The following is a 22,935-nucleotide window of genomic DNA, read 5'->3' as shown; positions in this document are numbered from 1 at the left end:
CAAAATTCTTATGGACTGCATACCTTTTGTGATAGCTCAATAGAGTCATACGGCTTTGTAGCCTATGCTCTGAGTGAAATTAATATGGCCTCATTCCTCTTTTCTAAAGCTTAAGTAGCTCCTCTAAAAATAAAAAAAAAGAGCACAGTATACCTACTCTAGAATTGATGGGTGTAATATTAGCCTTTAAATGTTTACCAGTAATGTTGGAAGCCTACGACAATATTCAATTCCAATTTATAAAATCTCTGTGGTGTAATGCAAGGCTGGTATAAGGCTTAGTCTCGCAAGGAAGCCATCGTGAAAGGATAACAATGGACTTAGAGAAAATTTTGAAAACTCGCTACATTATCGGAGGTATTACAGCTACATTAGACACGGCCCCCTAGACTTTTACGTTTACAGGACGACCACCAAGTTTCCTACATGATATGTGCATTTGGTTAATATGTAGGATTAGTAGGCGTGGTCTGTGAAGCACAATGGACATATATTCTATATTGTTTATACCTCAGTGTACAGGTAGCTCTCGATTAACGCAAGTTTGGTTTAGGCGTTTTTGAAATAACGCGGGGTCCAAAATCCAAATAAATGTTTAATTTACACATTTTTTCACTTATACGTGACATTTTATGTAATGGCCACCATATGTCTCATGCAACTGGACTTACACGGTGCCACAGCCACACAGCTGAGCTCAGTTCTTCCCGCGTGCCACTTGAACAACAATACAGAACCCACGCTGCCATGCTACTCAACAATAGGGGTGGGCAGGTACCGGTAGGTACGGTACCAATACCAGACTGCTCGGTACCGGTACCAATACTAGCCAGTCGCTCATGGTGTCCCTCATTTCTTCCTCACACGAATGAGGCTGAGACTGAGTGCCTGAGTGGATATCTCGGTGATATGGATACTCTCTCTCTCTCCACTGAATGAAGTGAATATTTATTTTTTGATAGATACCTACCTCTTGTTTGATTTACATTGTTTTTGATTTATGCGACCTCTTCAAGGACACAATACTCGTGTAAATCGAGAGTTACCTGTATTATGATTAATCTATTGAGCATCGGAAATCGTCTAGAAAATATGTTGAAATTAGAATGATAACACGTAACTGAAGCACAAATAATCGCACCCCCTCCTCCTGACGGCTCGTCACACATTGAGTTAGGGCTGACACGATGAGTAATGTAAGTGCAGTGTTGCCAACGATCCGGTTAGCGATGGTACGCTAGGTCAGCGAGGTACACTAGGTTAGCGATGGTACGTTAGGTTAGCGATGGTACGCTATGTTAGCGACGGTACGCCAGGTTAGCGATGGTACGCTAGGTTAGTGTTGGTACGCTTAGTTAGCGATTAGCCCACACATGTGAGACCAGGTCCACCACGCGTGGTTATTTTTTTTTTTTAACACACACCTTTACCTAATACTATACCCAGCCCAAACCTTCACAAAACCCTTTGGGTAAAGGTGCGTGTTCTAGAAAAAAAAAAAAATAACCACGCGTGGTGGGCCTGGTCTCACATGCATGGGCTAATCGCAAACCAAGCATTGGATCGTTGGCAACACTACTTACAGCGGCGGCACCATCGCCATGGCGGCCGCCACCAGAGGAGGCGACACTTTCGTGATTTATTATCCCCTATTTTCAACAATAGATAGTCCCTGAATTGGATTCTTTCTCCTTTCTGGAAGTCACTTGTCACTGCACTGCATTCAGGGGCCAAAAAGAAATCCATGATGTAAGTATCAACTTTGCCTGAGGTGGCGGGGCGGAGTGTGCTATGGAGAACTGTACGTATTCTTGATGTGTACCCCCCTAAAACTAGGTTTTTACTGGTTTGTGCAGAAAAAAACTATCTACACCCACAAAGTAGTCATATTTTGTCCATAAAAACATAATATGTCTTGAAAATAATACGCCTACTTTTCCTACAGTTACCGTGCATTTCGTCATTCTGTGACATGGACGGGCTATAAAGAACTACCCCCCAAAAAAATAAAGCAACAACTTGGTAAACTTGGATATAGGAGGGATTTACTACAGGACTTTCATCTGGACACTATGTCACTGAGACAGAGTGCAGAACAGCAGAGACTCTATGAGCCCAGAGTCAATCTGGAACTGGGCTTCAGAGCATTTGAGAAGTTGTGCGTGTTATGCACCTATACAGGGGTCCTGCACATTAAGATCCAGATCTAAATCCAGATCCCCACGGCTCTGTAATGAGTTACCCGAGGATGTTAAGAACAGGGGCAATCTAGCAACCTACAAGAAAGCGCTGAAGACTCAGTTATTCACTAAATCCTAAGACGTTACAAACATGAGGATCGAGAACAATTTTCAGTGCTAACATCATTTAATGTTGACGGCCCTGCGGAGCGGAGCGCTGCACTGGCAGGGGAGCGGGGCCAGAAACCTCATCGACGGTAAACGGTATAGAGGTTGACTCAGTTCTGTAACAAGACGAATAGCAAAGGACACCCACACCCACACATGCGATGCATCACCTGTGTGCAGCATGGCAGCTTCTCATGTCGAGCAGCTCTTTTCAGCCGCACACACTATAAACAAATACTTCTTATTCTTGATCTTGATGTCACTGGTGACGGAATTTTTCTCCCAGGTCACAGACCTTTGTAACGGCAGTTCCAGTGAGAAACACAAAAACATGCAGAAATGACAGTATACTACGTACATCTTGATCTTGATCTTCATAATTAATGCGCAGGGCACCTATACAGGTGATTAACACGCATATTTGGGTTCAGGGGCGGATCCAGAAAATCAATTTTTTGGGGGGGGCCCGATGGTAAAATTTCATAACTTATTAGCGACAGCCTCAAAACAGTGAAGACCAATGGATAGTGATGGCGATTCTTTGCTTAAAATCCGCAGCTCCCGAGCAATCAACGTATATATGTGACATATGATTTTTTCTTGCATCTATACTTACTTGGTTTACTTGGTCGAATTTAGAGGGTAGGCTATTCCTCACAGCTGTGGTGGTCCACCGCTGCAGCCGGCCCGGGAGTCCTCCCTTAGGAGAGCTATCTGGTCCGGCACAGAATTTGAGGCTGCCCTGCAATAAGCCGTGTAGCCTGGGCTCGTCTGGCAGCGTTTGCAGGAAGTTGTCAGGGCCCAGATTCACTAACGCCTCGCAGATACGACAATCTTAAGTGGATCCAATATGGCGGAAATAAGAATGTCGTATCTTGCGATTCTCAAAAGAATCTTAAGTCCGCCATGTTTAGATTTTCCTGCCTTAACGCTGTTTCACACTCCCGCCGACAGACGGCGTAGTATGATGTTGACATATTTCGTTCAACCAATGGCAGCGCTCGATACATACGTACTCTAGAGACAGTAGCCAATCACAGGAAGCTCAACACCAGTGCAGCATGTGGCCCGTGACAGAGGCAGACGATGTTGTCTGCCCCACCGGGAGTACGGAGATGAAGTGAGGAAGTTCAGGTAAGCCAATCACTTGTCATGTGGAGAGTCAGCTTGGTATATTGTTGCTAAAACGTGCTAGTGAGTGAAACATTTTTGTTAACCTGCATGAAGGTATCCTTTAGGTAACGTTATAAACGTGCCTTTCTGTCAGTTTTTAGCCATGACTTTGTCCTCCAAGTTGTCCATGATCAGTCTCATTACCCTGTTTTGACCTCCTCTGTAGGTAAAAGTGTAATATACTTGCATGCACCAAGTTATCTCACCATGGAGAGGGGAAGGGATGTGGGTGCACACACACTTCAGTACGTGGTGTCATTTCAGTATTTTCATAGAGGTGAGGCCATTTACTGAGCAGCAGAGCTTAGCAAACATATCAGTCATTAAGATTTGCCACCAGGGCACTGCCCAGCAATGTGGCTAGGATTAGGAGTGAGCTCAGACATTGTCAGCTGCTCAGATATTGGGAAGTAGATAATTTCATACTTTCAAGAGCAGCTCGCTGTATTATAAACACTGTCGCTTTCTAAATGCAATAACAAAGTAAACGCTCTTTCATAGTGCTTGAGATAAACTAACTTCCTATTAAAACATAGATACTTTACATTCTTATAATAGTGAATTTAAAGTATCTATGTTTTAATAGGAAGTTAGTTTATCTCAAGCACTATGAAAGAGCTTTTTACTTATTGTTATTGCATTTATAGTAGTGCGACAGTGTTTTAAGCCATAATACAGCGAGCTGCTCTTTGGAAAGTATTGTATTTCTTTGTTTTCTTCATTTCCACAGATTAAGTTTATTAACTATGTAAACTTTCTACTTCATTGCTTCTTAACCTTTAACTACTAGCCAGTCACTTTAACCTCTCTCTCTCTCTCTCTCTCTTTCTCTCTTATGATCCTGGTTATGATGACCAAGCAAATAATTTTCCTTTTATAGGAGACTGAGTGTAACCTGTAAGTGTAGTGGGTGCTACAACACCTAGCAGCCCATATGTCCCAGCAGTGGTGCAGCGTTGGACCCTTAAACTTCCAGGCAGGAGACACAAGATAAAAGATTCTGAAGAAGCAAGACCAAGCATATATTACTGGATAGTTTGCAGAAATGTGTAGATTTCCTTGAATCGTCTCAACCAGAATGACTGCAATAGCTGGACCTTTACAGGACTTTGTTGAATATTGCAGGGCATGAAATTCTGTATTTCTTATGCATCACTAAAGGTCTCTTTTGATTTCTTCAAACATGTTTTGTATTTGCAATTTATTTAATTGTTTTCTGTTGGAAATAACATATAAAAAGATGTTTAATAGCAAGCTGTGAAGAATTGCTCCAAATAGTACACACCACGGTGCTATATGCTTTACATTTTATTAAGTGTATAATAAGCTCAGCCATATTGTCCTGCAGTTAATTTTTAGTCAGATAATTTCTCCCCTTTTTTTACAATTTAAGTTGTGATTGTGTTCATGTATACCAGCAGTTCTTTCTTTAATTATATTAGTAAAGAAGTTTTTATTATATATATGAAGTCAGATTAAGTGACTTTCAAAAGCAATATAATTAAGTCCATTTAGCCTGTGTCACTCTCAAAGTTATACGCCTCCGTGGTCTACTGGTTAGCGTGCCTGGCTTATACTCCGCAGGCCCGGGTTCGAATCCCGGCCCAGGCAGTCTGCGTGCAGCTCACCCAGCTGTTCATCCTCCCTCTTGGGCTGGTCGATAAATGGATACCTGGGGAAATCTGGGGAAGGTAATCTGTGGTAACCCAGATATTACACTGGCCCTGTGTCCCAAGGTAATGGGGGCACCCTTCCACCACAGTCTCAAGGGTCAATGTTACGGAGATGGGCACCGAGGCCATGCGCTGCTACTACGTATCCCCCCAACTTTACTACTCTTACTCTCAAAGTATATAATTGTGTGTTTGTGTGTATGTGAGTGTGTGTGTCACATCCTGGAAAGCCCAAGACTTCTTTCAAAACTCTGATGACTCGAGAAAGAGTCTGGCTTCCAGCTATATCTTGAGAGCCAACAGTCATCGTGGAAATTTTCTAGGTATAGTGGAATGTGTTTTGACAGTGGGCAGTGCCATTGTCTTTGAAGAACTCTACCGAGTTCTTAACGAAACACACCCATACACCAATTTGCTCGATGATTTCCTTTATTTTATTGCCAGTACACTATTTAACACATTTAAATATTTAATAATGTATATATCAATGCCCACTTTTTCATTATGTTCTCAACTTGTGCCAGCAACATATGAGTCAGTACTTTAGTAAGGTTAGGTTACATAAATGAAAAAAGTGCATATTTGAGTTAAAAACAGAAACATTATTTTCTTGTCAATACCCCAAAAATAACTTGAATTTCAAGGAGAAAGATTTTTTTTATAGTCTATGGACAAAGAACCTTTATTTTCTGGTTTTAATGTTGTGCTATAAGTAGAAAATGAAGTAATTATATATTTTTCACTTAACATGAAATAAATATCAATATATATAAATATTTTGCCTCAACCTAAAATCATAATATACTTTTCAAAATTGTAGTAGCTATTAAACTATGAGTGGGAATAAAACTGGGTGATGAATCAAACCTTGACAGGTGTTGCTAGGTTGCTAATTTACCAGCAATAGGTTACCATGTGATGGAGATGAGCACCGAGGCCACACACAGCTATGTGTATGCCCCCAACTTCACCCTACCTTTACTAGACACATCATCTATAACACCCAGTAAAACTAGCATACTAAATAGTAAATGTAATACCTTAATACAGTAAATATCATTGAGACAAGAATGAGCCATGGGATGACTCAATTACCAAAATATCCAACAAACGTATAATGCATGTTGCAAAGAATGGGTAATTGCTTAGCAGGAGCAGTCTATTTGAGATGCAAATTACTTATTTCCTGTGATATGTTATGATGCTTTTTAATGGGGCTCTGTTTATTACCACAATAATTCAGCTATGAAAGTGCTACAGCAAATTTACCCCAGAATTCACTATAACAAGCTCTGCGGCATATATTGTCCAGCCGTCTTCACTCCCAAATCTATTTACAAACTAACAGACTCATTTTAACCTAGTGGATGGTAACCTAACTCTGCTAAAATTGTAACCTATAATTGCCGCTGGGGATAGTAGCCTATCGTTACAGAGGAGAGTAAACTGTCAACCCAAGTATGAGACTCACCAAATCAACTCTAGTACTTTCATAATTGCTTCCTGGTGATAACTAACTCCACAAAAAAAGACATGATAATTTACCCAGTAATGAATAGTTTGTGTCTCTAAAATAGGTCGCTAAAATCTGCTAAACAATGGCAAGGGAACACCCAGAAATATGTTCAGGGAGATTGGAGGGCAGAGAAAAAGACAAGATAAACTTTGGGGGTGCAGAGCCTGAAACCTCATCAACGGTAAACGGGTGGAGCCCGGCCCATCCTTGGTTGTGCTAGTGGTCTAAGGTATTACAAACTACAAATTAAGACTAAATTATTCACCGAGCATGTATGAGTACCCACATTACCCCCTGGTGGATCTCCTGCGAGCATTTCAAGCCCTCCATATATATTATCACGAGTGTTTACGGCAGGATATTTGATTCAGTAGTGTAGGAGTTCACAGTCACTACATATTCAGTGATAGCACAGTGACGTTTTGTTCATTATTTTGGCAGCGGGTCTTCCTCTTCTTCTTCATTCCTCCTTGTGTTGTGGAGAAAATCTGCCCTACGTACGGGTCGCGATACCTTACGCCATGTCTGGAGCTGCCGTAAAGTTACGGTGCCGGAAGAATGTCGTAACTGTTTAGTGAATAGCCCAAAGCAGCCGAAAGTTGCCTTAAGACATTTTTTGTGACTTACGAACGTCGTAACTCGTTAGTGAATCCTGGCCCAGTTCTTTTTTGAATCTGGTGACCGAGCAGCCTGCGGTGTCTCTGACGTGTCTAGGGAGCACATTGAAGAGCCTAGGACCACTGTGTGAGAGTAACAGTGAGAGGCTGGAGGCGAGGAGATTCTTTATTCTCCCTGGTGTTGTTGAAGGGAGAGCCCGTCTCTCGCATAAGCGACCGGTACGCTCGCTTATGTGAGCGTACCGAGTAGCTCTGAGGTGGGATCAGGCACTTGCTGCTCCAATACTTTCCACACATGCATGGCCCCATATCTCTCCCTTCTTCTCTGTTGAGAGTATAGCCCCAGCTTTTGTAGGCGTTGCCAGTAATTGAGACCCTTCATGCCTTTTATAGTCCTGGTGAAGGCCCTCTGTACCGACTCCAGCTCTTGTATGTCACCCTTTTTGTGGGGTGACCAGAGCTGGCTGCGGTAGTCGAGTACTGGCTGTATGAGTGCCTTCCACAGTGCTAGCATGACCTCCTGTTCCCTTGACTTAAAGGTTCGGAGGACCCAGCCGACCATCCGCCTGGCTTTGCTGGTTGTTTCCTTGATGTGGTGTTGGAAGGTGGGGTCGTCGTTCATGTGGACACCAAGACACTTGACGACACGGCTTGGTGGAATCACTTTGTCCCCCTGAATATAGGTTGGTGGAGTCCTTTAGCTCAGTGTTGGTGTAGTGCTGACTTGCCTGATGGGCGAGCCTCCCATAACCTACTTAGCCAGCGGGGTACCTCTTTGGCCGACTGGTAAAGGAGTGGCTCTCCCGTTACGCTGGTCGTGGGTTCGATCCCCGGCGCCGGCAAAACCTTTCCTTGTCTGGATTAATTTCTCGTGTGTTTCGTTACACGCAGAGGACGTGTGTGAGTATAGAAGAGAACAAATTCTGGCATTTCACTGGTGGCTTAGCGGTGGGCATCCTCTCCTGTGGTTCTGTTGTGTCACCCAGAGAGGGTAACAGGTAGAGTGATGGCCCATGCTCTCCGAAGTTCATGGAAAATGGGAACTCAACACACAGAAATTAATCTAAATGGGAATGGGGAGACGTGTAGTGCTGACTTGCCTGATGGGCGAGCCTCCCATAACCCAATTAGCCAGTGGGGTACCTCTTTGGCCGACTGGTAAAGGAGTGGCTCTCCCGTTACGCTGGTCGCGGGTTCGATCCCCGGCGCCGGCGAAACCTTTCCTTGCCTGGATTAATTTCTCGTGTGTTTCGTTACACGCAGAGGCCGTGTGGAAGTGTAGAAAAGAGTAAAATTCTGGCATTTCAGTTTGCCAGCTTAAATATTGATTGCGCGCTCCGCTTTTTTCCGTGTTTTCTTGCTCGAGCTCCTATTATCACCGACAAGTGATCAGCTAAGAGGCTGACTGTGACATTACGCACCCGAACATCGTGAGGAAATTTTGAAAACACTGGAAAACGAAGTGAAAGAGTGTGCACATGTGCGTGACCTGATCCGACCCAACCCGACCTGGAAACGGGAGCACCACCACCGCATACCCACAGCACTCCTTCCTTCCACCAAGCCTTCAAGGCCTTCGATCGGGTTGATCATGGCATCCTACTCCACAAGCTGAAGACCATGGGGATAACGGGGAAGCTGGGTGTGTGGCTGCACAGCTTCCTCACACACAGGACACAGGCAGTCGTTGTCGATGGCCACATATCTCAGCAAGAAAAGGTTGTCAGTGGCGTCCCCCAGGATTCAGTCCTCGGCCCCCTGCCCTTCCTGGTCCTGATGGCTGACATAGAGGAAGTGGTCGACAGCTCCTTTCTGTCATCCTTTGCGGATGATACCACCCTCAGCCACAGGATTAGAGAGGAGAGTGACACTCTTAAACTACAGGCAAATATACAAAAGATCTTTGAATGGGCAGAAACAATCAATATGAAATTCAACGAGGACAAATTTGAACTACTGAGACTAGGGCCCAATATCGTGCCCGGGAATTCGGGGCACTAAATGATGTAAAAAAAAAGGAAGTTCAACTAATGGATATCTGGGGAAAAGCAAGGGGGACTCACCCTGGGGGTAGTTTTGCTGCCACCACCCAGAGATCTACCGATGAACTATGTCACCGGTAGCTCACTGGGAACCTTAAGAGTACGTGTATATGAAGGACTAAGGATTTAATGAGGGATTAAAATGACCCAGAGCGAGACTCTGATCCCTTGGGCAGGGTAGCGAGGTGAGCGGGGCAGACTCGGGGGCAGTAAATGGTTAGTTTAACTCACAACCGGCCGGACAAATCTCACAACGGGGAGTGACAAGAAATAAAGGCCTATATATAAGAGTGCTTACATTTATTCCTGTGACTTAGTTTAGAAGGTAATACATAGGCATACCTGACGACACGGTTTACAATTAATCCCTCATTGAAGGCACGATTTACCCGAAACTGACGGAAGTGGGCGAATGGACAAACGACAGATTTCTAGTTTTCTCCTCTCACAATGGTAACCAGAATAAGGCTGAGGATTCTCCGCGAAATCTTTACCCTTGTGCGGGTGTACAATTATTGTAAAACCAGGTACATATGATGTATGAAAGAGACTCAGAGAGGGGGAACGTTACATTTCCGGGAAAGCCCATACACGACGAGAACCATCTCCGTCGTAAAGACAAAACATACAGCCTCTTATTTCACTAACACTTCTTACACTACAGATAAAGCACAGATTACTGGCCTATATACTCCCACAATACTTCCCGCAATAGGGGGTACAGGAGGGAATTGTAAGGGGGACTCGACTCCCCGTTTCCTACCCCTGGTATGGCTCCTAGAACGTATACAGGGCTCTCTCCTACAGTTCCTACTGCGGAAAGAAGAGAAATATTGGGTAAATTTGTAGCACTTCACCAGTCTCGCATTTCCGAACGAAACTAGTTTTTTTCGGTAGTTTTCAGCCTGTTTTGAATGAATATGCGTGTCATTTCTATCGCAAATCACGTGTTTTTTACCCCCCTTCCAACCAAGAGACTAATGATTTGCGATAAAAATTTAGAGCATTCATTCAAAACAGACCGAAATCTACCAGAAAAAACTAGTTTCGTCCACACAGGTGCATTTAAACTAAACATAACCCTAACCTAACCTAACCTAACCTAACCTAACACTAACCTAACCTAACCTAAAACTAACCTAACCTAACCTAACCTAACATAACCTAACCTAACCTAACCTAAAACTAACCTAACCTAACCTAACCTAACCTAACCTAAAACTAACGGTAAATTTGTAGCACTTGGGGCTGGGAGGCGGCGGTGGGTCGGCGGGCAGTAACCCATCAACCATCAGAGCGGTTGTGTGTCACGTCCTGGCCTTGACCGCCCTCCCTCCCTCCCTCCGTTATAAATGATTTCCGAGGGGTGTTTATGGGGATGAATTTACTCAGAATGCGGAGCTCTTTCTAATGGTCAGGGTAAGAAAAGCCATCTCTAGACTGGTGTACTCCTACAATAATACCAAATATTGAGATTAACAACTAAAAGAACACATTGGGGTGGATACACGGGTTCGTGTAGGTGTGTGTGTGGGGTGTGTGTGTGTGTGTGTTAACAACTAAAAGAACACATCGGGGTGGATACACGGGATCGTGTGGGTTGTGTGTGTGTGTGTGTGGGGGGGGGGGGGGGCAGAGGGAGTGGGTCGCCCGGACCTGTAAAACACAGCGGATGAGCCTCGAGTCTCATTTCGTTTACTGGGATCAGAAATGCATTAACAGGGTAATTAAGATACACATTGGCTAAAGGGGAGACGGTAATTGAACTGGGGAGCACGTAGGGGGGAACAAATGGGGGGCGAAAGCGGGAGAGCCACGTACATACCTGTAAAACACAGCGGATGAGCCTCGAGTCTGCCCGGGAAACGCTACTCCGTATTTTTATACCCGCCCTGGGGCAGCCCGTCGCGCAGACTCGGAAGCCAAGTAGCGGATTAATAATCTATCACGTTTTAATTCAAAATGAAGGGAAGACTAGGGTAGTTTATATATGGGCACGGTCTCTTAACGTGTAAGGTGACGAAATTTCATGTGGAGCAGCGGAAAAAATCTATGTAAGGGTGGATGACTTTAACTGATAGGGGATTGCAAAGCAAGGGCTGTTAACAATTCCGAGGTGCGTGCGCTGGTAGAGAGAAGGGGGGGAAAGGGAGGGACGACAGACGCTGAGTTCCCTGGCGGGAAAGTCTTGGCGTGGTATTGCGCCATATGGTGTAATTGTAGTCTGAGGGGGGGGGGGGGGGATGTATTCTGTTATGGGTTGTGATTAAGAATACCTACTTACATTCTTACATATCTATGATGGACTTACAGTGACTTATAATTACTTACAACTACTTATGCTCACTTACAACTACTTGTAATCACTTATAATGACATAACTTACGTCTTTTCCTTATACTTCTAAGTTTCTTCTCCGACCTTCACATCCCGGCATTACACGAGATCTTCCCCCGGTAAATAGATTTTTTCCGCGGCTTGTCGGCACCTTGCCTTCTCCCATACATGTTCCAACAAACAAACGAACGAAGCCAAGGAAACGGTGTGTGAGAGGGGAGAACCTACTACCAAGGGGACTTCCTTTCCCCGACTGCGCTGACACATCCCTCTGAATCACCCTCGTGGTACCTGTCGGTCCACTAGCCCCTACGTACCCCTGGGGGTCGTTTCTCTGACTGAACTGGGCAAAGTTTGGGAGTGGACATGAATATCCCAGCCAACCTCACACCGGGGTCATAAGCTGGGGAACAGACTAGTCCGCCCGTAGCATTCTCGCTGCCGAGTTTTCCCCTGGAAATAGGTGCTCAATCATCCTACCTGTCGCTCGTTCACAAACATTCACCCAGACACGCAACCTTGCACTGCCCACCCATTTCTCAGCAACTGGGGAACGCTCGACAGGTCCTGAAATACCGACTCTGACCCCGAATGGTGTTGGCTGTCAAGTTAGACTTTCTCACCGAACTCCCGAATTAAAATACCCCGGTCCACTCCCACACTAATACCTGATAGCTCTGATAAGACACCTGAAAAAAACAATATGGGGGGGGGGAAGTAACCCGGCCTCAATTCTCCCGGCTCACACACGCAGGTCCTTTTCCCACGCCTAAACCCATACATCCTAAGGCATACAGCATTAACACTCCTCAATCAACCTCCGGGGGGGTCTGCGCACTCGCGGTGGCAATTGTTCGTCTTCTGGCTCGGGTTCAAAGGTACAGTCAGGCGGTTCGACCAGCCACTCCTCTTCCCCTATGTAGGGTTTTACTTGTCCAGCAGCTCGTTGCACCCTTCTTCCTGTGAACAATTTTTCCATCACGTACATACTCCCACCCAAATGTTTTTCTACCACTCGGTAAACCCCATCCCACCTGGGATTTAGCTTCCGGCAGGTGCCCGGTATTGTGGTTTCCCTCTTCACTCATACCAGTGAGCCCACCTCCACCGCTTGGTTGACCCGCCTTCGATTGGCAACTTGGCGGTAATGTCTGGACATGCGTTGGTGGGTACTGCGGATAAGGGCGTGTGCCTCCGCCATCTCCTCGTCTCCGCCGTCGACCGACGGGAGTGCCGCACTCACTAACCTGGGTGGATGTCGAGAGAAGAAGGCGAAGTACGGCTGTTGCCCCGTGGAGGTGTGCACCGCCTGATTCATGGAGATCTGGCAGGGTTGAAGTAGTTGGGGCCAACGAAGAGGGTGGCCCTGGCAGAGGGCCTTGAGGGTCCGATGCATCCTTTCCGTGATGCCGTTGCCTTGGGGGTGGTAGGGAGTCGTGTAGAACACGGTGATGTGGTGCTTGTGACAGAACTGCTGGAACTCTCTGCTGGTGACTTCTCCTCCGTTGTCCAGCACGATGCCACGGGGGGTCCCGTAGTCTGCCAGGTAGTGCCACAGTGCGTGTGTGATGTGTGTGGTGTGTTTTGTTTAGTAGCGTGGAAAATAGAGAGAAAAAAAATAAATAAATTATTAATTAAATAAATAAATGAAAGCTACATCCCTTTTTATGACAACCACTAGGGTAGTGAATGGTATGTGGTAGCGTGGTAGTTGTCGAGCGCTGGTCCCGGATGTTAAGGCCTCAGGACAAGTGAACACTCGTTCCGAAGTTTGTGACCAGAAGGGCGTTACTTGTGTGGTTAATTATGGAGGGTGGGAGGATTTCCGTGGGAACCACTTTTGAGACAGCATTAAGAAACTGGATGGTGATAATGTACTATGGAGGGGATGTGTGTATGGTTCAGTAATTTCCAATGAGCAGCAAAACAGGCTCCAAATGATAACACTCAGTAAGGTTATATATAAATATGTATTTGGTTTACTTTAAAGGTTAGCGGAGTGCTAATAAAAATATGAAAAAAAAAATGAATGACCGACAGGCTGTAGGCCTCTAAACTAGCTAACTACCGGCACAAGGGAGATTTGGGGAATACACAGAATGCTTAGCTCTGTAGTTGCTGGATGCGGAGGAGGAGCTGCGTGAGTGTCGGGCTCGGCAGAGGACGTCCACGATGGGAATGGGCGGTCCTGGTGATGGACAGACGGGCGCCGCTTGATGTAGAGATGGAGCGGCTCGGGTGGTGTGGAGAGGCGGGCGCCCTTTGATGTCGGGAGCAGCTTGGGGCAGTGGTATTGGAGCCCCAGGACAGTCGAGGGGCAGGTTACCCCGCCATACAAGTTCCCATCCTGTAGTCCGTCTCACCCCGCAGGCCGTGGGTGGTTTTTCGGGGGGGGCTGAGTGGAGAGGTGGACACCGCTCTCAACTCCAACTCCAACTCGCTGCCGTTCCTTGCTAGGGCGGCTGCTCGTCTCCTGCTAGCCCGCCTCACACAGTAGGCCGTGGGTGGTGTGTACGTTCTCCAAGCTTCTGGCTTGCTGCCGTGGTGCTCGTCTCCGGTCACCTCTCTCCCGCTTCTGGTCTCTTCCTCCTCACTGACTCGTGGGTCTCCTTGCCCTCGCCTTCTCGCCTCTGCTCCTCGCTAAGCTCCTCCCCCTTCTTCACCTGACTCCCTCTTGGCATTACAATCAAACCCTACCTAACTAACTAGTTATTGGTTTCTAAGAGGGGTTCGAGGCTTCGAGATGAGGGATTTCAGTAACTCGTTCATATATTCGCTCATTCGCTCGCCGTGTTATCTTCTCATAACCTTTTACGCACTTACATTCCTCAGCTACCCATTCACTCTTTCACTCATTCACTCACTCACGCTCCCACTCGCTTACACTTACTCTCTGTTACTCACTGACTTACTCACATTCTCTCGTTCATTCACATTCGGACCGTTACACGGCTCCCTCCTTCCTGAGACTGAAATCCCTTTCTCAAAGTCTTGAACCCATGGGTAACCTGTCTAAAAAACAATCATATTACTACTCACTCCATATAAAACATTGTTATATCATATAAAACATTAGATAAAAACCAGTAAAACTTCTAAATGCAAAACATTCCATCCCTTGATTAAGTCAAGAACTTACAACAGAATAGTCTTTAACAGCGGCCAACAACAACAACAACAACAACAACAAAAAATATCATGGCTATCCACTGGTATGGGCACGAGTGCCCTGGGGTCTCATCAGGACCCGGCATCCTGGCGGGGTGTCAGGTTGGTTCCTCCCCCACCTCCCCTGGCATCCGGGGTGGCGTGGTATGGCCTTCCTAGCCACTCCCACACCTTCCGCGGGGAGCCCAGGTCGTCCCAGAGATTACTGGTGGGGTTGACGATGCTCTTCTGGGTCTCCACGTTTCATCGGGCTTCGCCACCCCCGGATACGGGAGAGATTTACCAGTGCCGTATTGCACTGCAACAAAAGGAGGGTCTATTACCAACTATCCTGCACCGCACAGATCTGTTCCAGGAGCCAACCTAAACTTCTTCACTTAGCCTTCATGGAGGACTTCTCTCTCTGGTTGGACGTTGTTCGACTTCATCTTCATCGCTACTGTCCACCGGTGGCACTATTACTTCCTCCTGTTCTATGAGGATTTGTTCTTGTCCTCCATATGGTGTTACTTTATCTGCCGCTTGTTGTATCTTAGTTCCGTTAAAGACACTTTCTAATGTATAGGCACTCCCCATCTCTATTTCTTTAACCTTGTACTGACCTAGCCACTTCACTCCTAACTTCCGCTTTAACCAGGGGGGAATAGTTCTGGGAAATCCCACCGCAAAAGCCACCATATGTAGCGTGGAAAATAGAGAAAAAAAAAAATAATAAATTAAATAAATAAATATAAATGAAAGCTACATCCCTTTTTATGACAACCACTAGGGTAGTGAATGGTATGTGGTAGCGTGGTAGTTGTCGAGCGCTGGTCCCGGATGTTAAGGCCTCAGGACAAGTGAACACTCGTTCCGAAGTTTGTGACCAGAAGGGCGTTACTTGTGTGGTTAATTATGGAGGGTGGGAGGATTTCCGTGGGAACCACTTTTGAGACAGCATTAAGAAACTGGATGGTGATAATGTACTATGGAGGGGATGTGTGTATGGTTCAGTAATTTCCAATGAGCAGCAAAACAGGCTCCAAATGATAACACTCAGTAAGGTTATATATAAATATGTATTTGGTTTACTTTAAAGGTTAGCGGAGTGCTAATAAAAATATGAAAAAAAAATGAATGACCGACAGGCTGTAGGCCTCTAAACTAGCTAACTACCGGCACAAGGGAGATTTGGGGAATACACAGAATGCTTAGCTCTGTAGTTGCTGGATGCGGAGGAGGAGGAGCTGCGTGAGTGTCGGGCTCGGCAGAGGACGTCCACGATGGGAATGGGCGGTCCTGGTGATGGACAGACGGGCGCCGCTTGATGTAGAGATGGAGCGGCTCGGGTGGTGTGGAGAGGCGGGCGCCCTTTGATGTAGGGAGCAGCTTGGGGCAGTGGTATTGGAGCCCCCAGGACAGTCGAGGGGCAGGTTACCCCGCCATACAAGTTCCCATCCTGTAGTCCGTCTCACCCCGCAGGCCGTGGGTGGTTTTTCGGGGGGGGCTGAGTGGAGAGGTGGACACCGCTCTCAACTCCAACTCCAACTCCAACTCGCTGCCGTTCCTTGCTAGGGCTGCTGCTCGTCTCCTGCTAGCCCGCCTCACACAGTAGGCCGTGGGTGGTGTGTACGTTCTCCAAGCTTCTGGCTTGCTGCCGTGGTGCTCGTCTCCGGTCACCTCTCTCCCGCTTCTGGTCTCTTCCTCCTCACTGACTCGTGGGTCTCCTTGCCCTCGCCTTCTCGCCTCTGCTCCTCGCTAAGCTCCTCCCCCTTCTTCACCTGACTCCCTCTTGGCATTACAATCAAACCCTACCTAACTAACTAGTTATTGGTTTCTTAGAGGGGTTCGAGGCTTCGAGATGAGGGATTTCAGTAACTCGTTCATATATTCGCTCATTCGCTCGCCGTGTTATCTTCTCATAACCTTTTACGCACTTACATTCCTTAGCTACCCATTCACTCTTTCACTCATTCACTCACTCACGCTCCCACTCGCTTACACTTACTCTCTGTTACTCACTGACTTACTCACATTCTCTCGTTCATTCACATTCGGACCGTTACAGTTTTAAGGGGGAAGAACCTAAGAAACCTACTGTAATGGTCTACTACCGTGAGGGCATAACGGAAACCGTGATTCCCTGCAACCATGTCAGTTAGATCGATTCCTACCCTTTCCAATGGTTTTGACACGGGTGGTAATTCCTTCCATTGTTGTTGAAGTCCTGACTCTCCTTTAAACTTCTGACAAGTTATACATCCTTTGACTTAATTGCATACATCCACCTTGAGATTGGCCCACTAAAACATTTCCTTGGCCTTCTTAATCGTTTTCTTTTGACCGAGGTGTCCTGATAATTCATGGGCATATTGCATGGCTTGTTTAGTTAACTCCCGAGGGACTATGAGGCTATAGTGCAGGCTACCGTCAGTCTTTTCCCGCACAAAATACAAGAGTTCTTCCACTAAGGCAAATTGATCAAGGGTAGTTTTGGGTAGTCGTTTACTGGGAATCCTCCCACCTTGGAGGTAAGTAATCAATTCTCCCCAGACCGTTTCTTCCCTCTGTTTAGTCATGAATGCTTGTTTGTCCAGGCCAAGCCAAGATGTCTCGGGTGGTCTTACTATGATTCTTACTGGGCGGGAGAGGTGGTCTGCTACAAAGTTATCTTTGCCCTTCAAGTATTTAATCTCATAGTTGTACTCCCGCATCTCCAAGAGCCAACGATTCATCCGCGGTGATTTTGTTTTACGCTTGAAAATACTAGTGAGGGGTTGGTGATCAGTTATCACTGTGAATCGTGTACCCCACAGGTAATGGTGAAAGTTCCGACAGGCCAGTACGATAGCGAGTGCTTCCTTATCTGTGGCTGAGTAGCGAGTCTCACAGGGGTTAAGTTTTTTTTTGAGAAATAACCGGTAGGTTTGTTGGAGCCATCCGGTTGGATCTGGCTGAGCACTGATGAAAGGCTGGTCTACCTGAGCTTTGACAAGGACGGGGGCGTTCATAAGACACGATTTTAGTTTTTCAAAAGCCTGCTGGCTCTCCTCGGTCCAATTGAACGTGATCCGGGTACGGGTGAGGTTAGTGAGAGGGGCGGCAATCTTGGCGAAAGAGGGGACGTGTTTCCTATAGAACCCGCACATTCCCAAGAAACGTCTCACTTCTTTTACTGTTGTTGGGGCTTTCATTTTAGCTACTGCTTCAATGTTTTTAGGATCTGGCTTACTTCCTGCCGTGGATATGCGATGGCCCAGAAAAGTGACTTCTTTCAACCCGAAGGTGCATATGCTCAGATTGAGTTTTACACCATTATCAGCGAGAAGACTGAAAAGTTGCTTTAATCTTTCTAATAGTTCGGGGAAACTGGGAGCCCACAGAATCAGATCATTTAGGTAACTGCGTACCCATCCCTTTTGCAGAAGGAGGGTGAGCATGGAAGCCATTCGTCGGGAGAAAATAGCGGGAGAGCAGTTAAGGCCAAAGGGTAACCGTCTAAAACGATATAATGTGACACCGTCGCTGAAGGTAGTCAGATCCCGGCTTTCCTCATCCAACATTATTTGAAAGTAAGCTTCCTGCATGTCCAGAGTGACGTAATAAGGATGACCGGCGGCTTGTTCAACTAATTCTTCTAGGCGGGGTAGAGGGTACACATCGGTGGCTAGGTGTTTATTTACGTGTCGGTAATCTAAACACATTCTCTTACTCCCATCTGGTTTGTTAACTAGGACGATAGGCGAAAGCCACGCCGCGGTAGACCTCTCGATAATGTCTCTTTGTTCCATGTCTTGTAACATCTCCGCAATCAGCTGTTTCGCTTGTTCAGGGTACCTGTACGTAGGTCCCCGGCTAGGGCATGGATCGTCTACCTTGATGTGGGCGGGGGGACCGCTAATGAGGCCTAATTCCTTCTCATCCAGGATGAAAAGAGGGTCATGTTGGAGGATGAGTTTCCGTAAGTCGGCTTGTTCTGATGGCGTTAGGTGTTGCCAATTTTGACTTTTAATTAATTCCCTTAATCTCTGAATTCTAGTGCCAGGGTGGTTCACTTGATCATTCTGGGGGATGAGATCATTATGAATTTTCTGAGTGACATTGACTTGAGAGGTAGGGTCTACGCAAGGCCTTCTAAAAGGAGAAGGCCTGTGCGTAAAGGTCGTGACGTCAGCAAGGAGGGCAGGCTCCCTACACGCTCTCCGCGCTGCGTACAACTCCACACACACACCGTCTCTCTCTCTCTCTCTCTCTCTCTCTCTCTCTCTCTCTAACACACACACACACACACACACACACACACACACATAAAATAATAAAAAATAAGGTCTCTCCATCCAGTTCTGCTACACGTCCACTGTAGCTTATTCTCGAATATTATTTCCAGGAGCAGCACCAGCAGTGTTAATTTAGCCTTAGATTACCTCCTTCATTGTAAAAATATTAGCATTGATAGTAAAACATATTAGAGTTGTGATACTACTTTTATTATAGATGATACGAGGTAGAAGGAAAGTGGCAATGACAGTGACAGTAATTTAAACAGACCAAAATGCATCCCAATATTTTATTACTATTAATGTTAATAATAATCATTAAATCAATAATAATAATAATAATAATAATAATAATAATAATAATAATAATAATAATAATAATAAAATAAAAACAAAAATCATGACTATATCAGATAATTTTAATGATAATAAGATTAGTGATGCTGCTATTAATAATAATAATAGTACTATATACTACTAATGATATAAATAACAATAAAAATAATGAGAATAACAATTATAAAAATAACTAATAACACTACTACTACTACTACTACAACTAATAATAATAATAGTAATAATAAAAATAATAATAATAATAATAATAATAATAATAATAATAATAATAATAATAATAATAATAATAATAATAATAATAATAATAATAATAATAATAATAATAATAATAATAATAATAATAATAATAATAATAACAATAATAACATCAGTAAAGATAATAATAACAGTAACAACAACAACAATAATAATAATAATAATAATAATAATAATAATAATAATAATAATAATAATAATAATAATAATAATAATAATAATAATAATAATAATATTGATAATAATAATAACTAGACTACCATGCTGCTACTGCTAGATTTACTACTATTGCTGCAATTACTTCTTTCTACATCAACCTCCACCACTACTGCTACTACTACTACTACTACTACTACTACTACTACTACTACTACTACTACTACTACTACTACTACTACTACTACTACTACTACTACTACTAATAATAATAATAATAATAATAATAATAATAATAATAATAACTATAATAATAATACCAAGGAAGGATAGGTTTCACCGTCACATTTCTGTAGGTTCTCTAATAACTGTTCAAGAGAATTCATCTCATCAATGGCTGAAGGGATGCTGTATTCACCTAATCTTTGCACAGCAACATTATTTACAAAAACCTTTACCATTAACTTACTGTCAATTTCAAGAGCTAACTTTATTTCTGGATGGGGCGAGTGAATGATGTGGCATATTGAGAGAGATTCTTCATCACTTATTACCGTCCAATAATTTTCAAGAAATGTCAACTTATCTTTGAGTTCCTGTAATGTTGTAAATTTTCTTTGCTGCTGGTACTGTAAGTCTTCCTCGATGCTTTGTGCTATGGCAGCTTGAAGAGCAACCTTTTCTTTTCTTTCCGGCACTTCCTTTCCTCAGGTGGTTCTCTCAACGTTGCAGATGAAGAGAGGTAGGAGGGACAATTAGGAAATACTGATGGAACAGCTCCAGTACGAAGCCTTGGCATTGACAGTTTTGCTGTAAGTGTTCTGCCTGTTCGCTCATCAAAATTGAAGTCTCGCTCGATTTCCTCCGGACGAAAGTGAAGTTCACACACCTGTAAGATAGAAGAAAATGTGAATATTTATGTAATACAGCTGAATCATATATATATATATATATATATATATATATATATATATATATATATATATATATATATATATATATATATATATATATATATATATATATATATATATATATATATATATATATATATATATATATATATATATATATATATATATATATATATATATATATATATATATATATATATATATATATATATATATATATATATATATATATATATATATATATATATATATATATATATATATATATATATATATATATATATATATATATATATATATATATATATATATATATATATATATATATATATATATATATATATATATATATATATATATATATATATATATATATATAAATGATATAGAAATATTGATATGGCTGGGTAACTAAATTAAAATGTGGTTCTTTTATTTATAGCTAGTTTATTTATTTTTTGTTAGAAAGCTGATGCTTGAATTTTATCAGGACCTTAGTAACAATATTCATAACAGTAATGCCATTAAAAAATAGCCATCCTCCTTCCCAGTATAAACAAAATACTGGAGAGCCATTGTTTTCATCAGCTTCCCGCCACATTGATAATAACGATTAGATTCCAATACTTCTCTAATGTCTTGTGAGTTACAACAGAAGTAGCTTGATTAAATCCACAGTGTAGCCGGGCAAAGAAAGATACACAGCCTGCACGTAGAACAGACGCAGGACTGGAAACGTGGCGCCTGCACGAGTTCTTGTCATGGCCTTCATAACGTTGAGCCTCGCTTGGGTCCTCTCCCTCAGGTATGTGGCCTGTTTAATGAAGGACAGGCCAGCCTGACGTCTTGTATGAAGAGTTGGGCGTTCGGGGGGGCGGCCTTGAACATCATGGCCCTAGACTTCTCAGCTGATATCTGGAGTCCCAGCTCCCTGCACTTTTCGCTGACAAGATCGAGGGCCTGCTGGGCCCTGGCGAACTTGTTGCAACGGCCCGTGACTACCAAAACTAGGTCGTCGGCGTAGCTGAGGAGAGCGGTGCCCTCCCGGAACGGCAGGCCGACCAGCTGGTCCTTCTCTTCTCTCTCTCTCTCTCTCTCTCTCTCTCTCTCTCTCTCTCTCTCTCTCTCTCTCTCTCTCTCTCCAGTTAGCGCCCTGCCCTCACAGAGAGGTGAAGCCGCCCGCGCTCCTGTTTCCGTGACCTCTCTCGCTCGCTATTCGACCCTTGTGTGCTGTACTGTTTGCCGAGTGCCATTACGTGCTGTGCTGCGTGTTGGTTATTGTTTGTTAGCTGTTTGCAGTGGTGTGCTGAGTGCCTGTGCTGATTACTGTGCGACTATGTGCATCGCTGGAGAGGATTAAGTGTTGCCCTTCCTTTTACTACCTCTATCTGCCTCCTCTCGACGTAGCACCCTGTAAAACATATATACGCTCATACACAAAACAAAGTGTTACACTCTTTCCGCCATATTTATTATATATTTCCAGATTCCACGCCAACACCACTCCCTCACAGGTGTGGGGAGTGACCTGCCCTGACCTGACCCGAGTATTCCCCTGAGACACACGAATTCTCTTAATTGCCCCCTCACCTGTGTCTCCCTCTCTTTCCTCGCGTTTCGCTCCTCTTCTCTCGCCCCTCCCTCTCTCGTCTTTCCTCTCCCTTGTCCCCCCCCCCCTTTCTCTCTCTCTCTCTCTCTCTCTCTCTCTCTCTCTCTCTCTCTCTCTCTCTCTCTCTCTCTCTCTCTCTCTCTCTCTCTCTCTCTCAAATTCTTCCTCTCGCTCAACCCCTCCCGCTCTCTCCCCCTCCCTCCCACGCTCCTTCCATCTCTCTCTCTTTTTTATTTATTTAAACAGGGTTTACAAAAGTGTGCTAAAGTTGAAGGTTTTACGCTTCATCTATCTATAGCTATATACAAGTTACACATAGTGAGTTACTGCCTAGAGGTCCTAAGCCAGCTGTTCACCTCCCGCTTGAAGTCTTGAAGTGACGCGCGGTGGTGGAGGTCGGTGTGGCGAACAAGCTGGTTCCACAGGCTGCTGTAGCGGGGCTGGAAGGAGCGGAAGTAGTGTTCTGTCCTAGAGAAGGGTACAGCCACTTGTTCCTGCTTGTGGGGTGCTGCTC

The 22,935-nt window shown here is 44.4% G+C and overlaps 1 protein-coding gene and 1 long non-coding RNA gene across 6 annotated transcripts in view; one reads left to right on the top strand and one right to left on the bottom strand.

Moving 5' to 3' along the window:
- The window catches only part of LOC127008194 (thioredoxin domain-containing protein 15-like), an 80,491-nt gene extending 77,875 nt beyond the window's left edge, over window positions 1–2,616 (bottom strand). For 4 of the 5 annotated variants that reach the window (XR_007760907.1, XR_007760906.1, XR_007760909.1 and 1 more), the window contains exon 1: window positions 2,519–2,616. Coding sequence is in view for 2 of the 5 variants with exons in the window: in XM_050879890.1 (XP_050735847.1) it covers window positions 2,519–2,531 (13 nt within the window). In the remaining 3 variants the exon portion in view is untranslated. The remainder of the gene's footprint in view (window positions 1–2,518) is intronic. The other variant, XM_050879911.1, reaches the window with a different exon arrangement.
- A 536-nt stretch (window positions 2,617–3,152) lies between these two features.
- On the top strand, window positions 3,153–5,968 carry LOC127008215 (uncharacterized). The gene is made up of 2 exons (XR_007760911.1): window positions 3,153–3,482; window positions 4,402–5,968. It is a non-coding gene; the product is annotated as an uncharacterized LOC127008215 (long non-coding RNA).
- Window positions 5,969–22,935: the final 16,967 nt, after the last annotated feature.

This window comes from Eriocheir sinensis, chromosome 4, assembly GCF_024679095.1.
Source record: "Eriocheir sinensis breed Jianghai 21 chromosome 4, ASM2467909v1, whole genome shotgun sequence".
NCBI classification, from domain to species: Eukaryota; Metazoa; Arthropoda; class Malacostraca; order Decapoda; family Varunidae; genus Eriocheir; species Eriocheir sinensis.
Note: the sequence above shows the minus strand (reverse complement) of the source record. Positions and strands in the feature narration are given on the sequence as shown.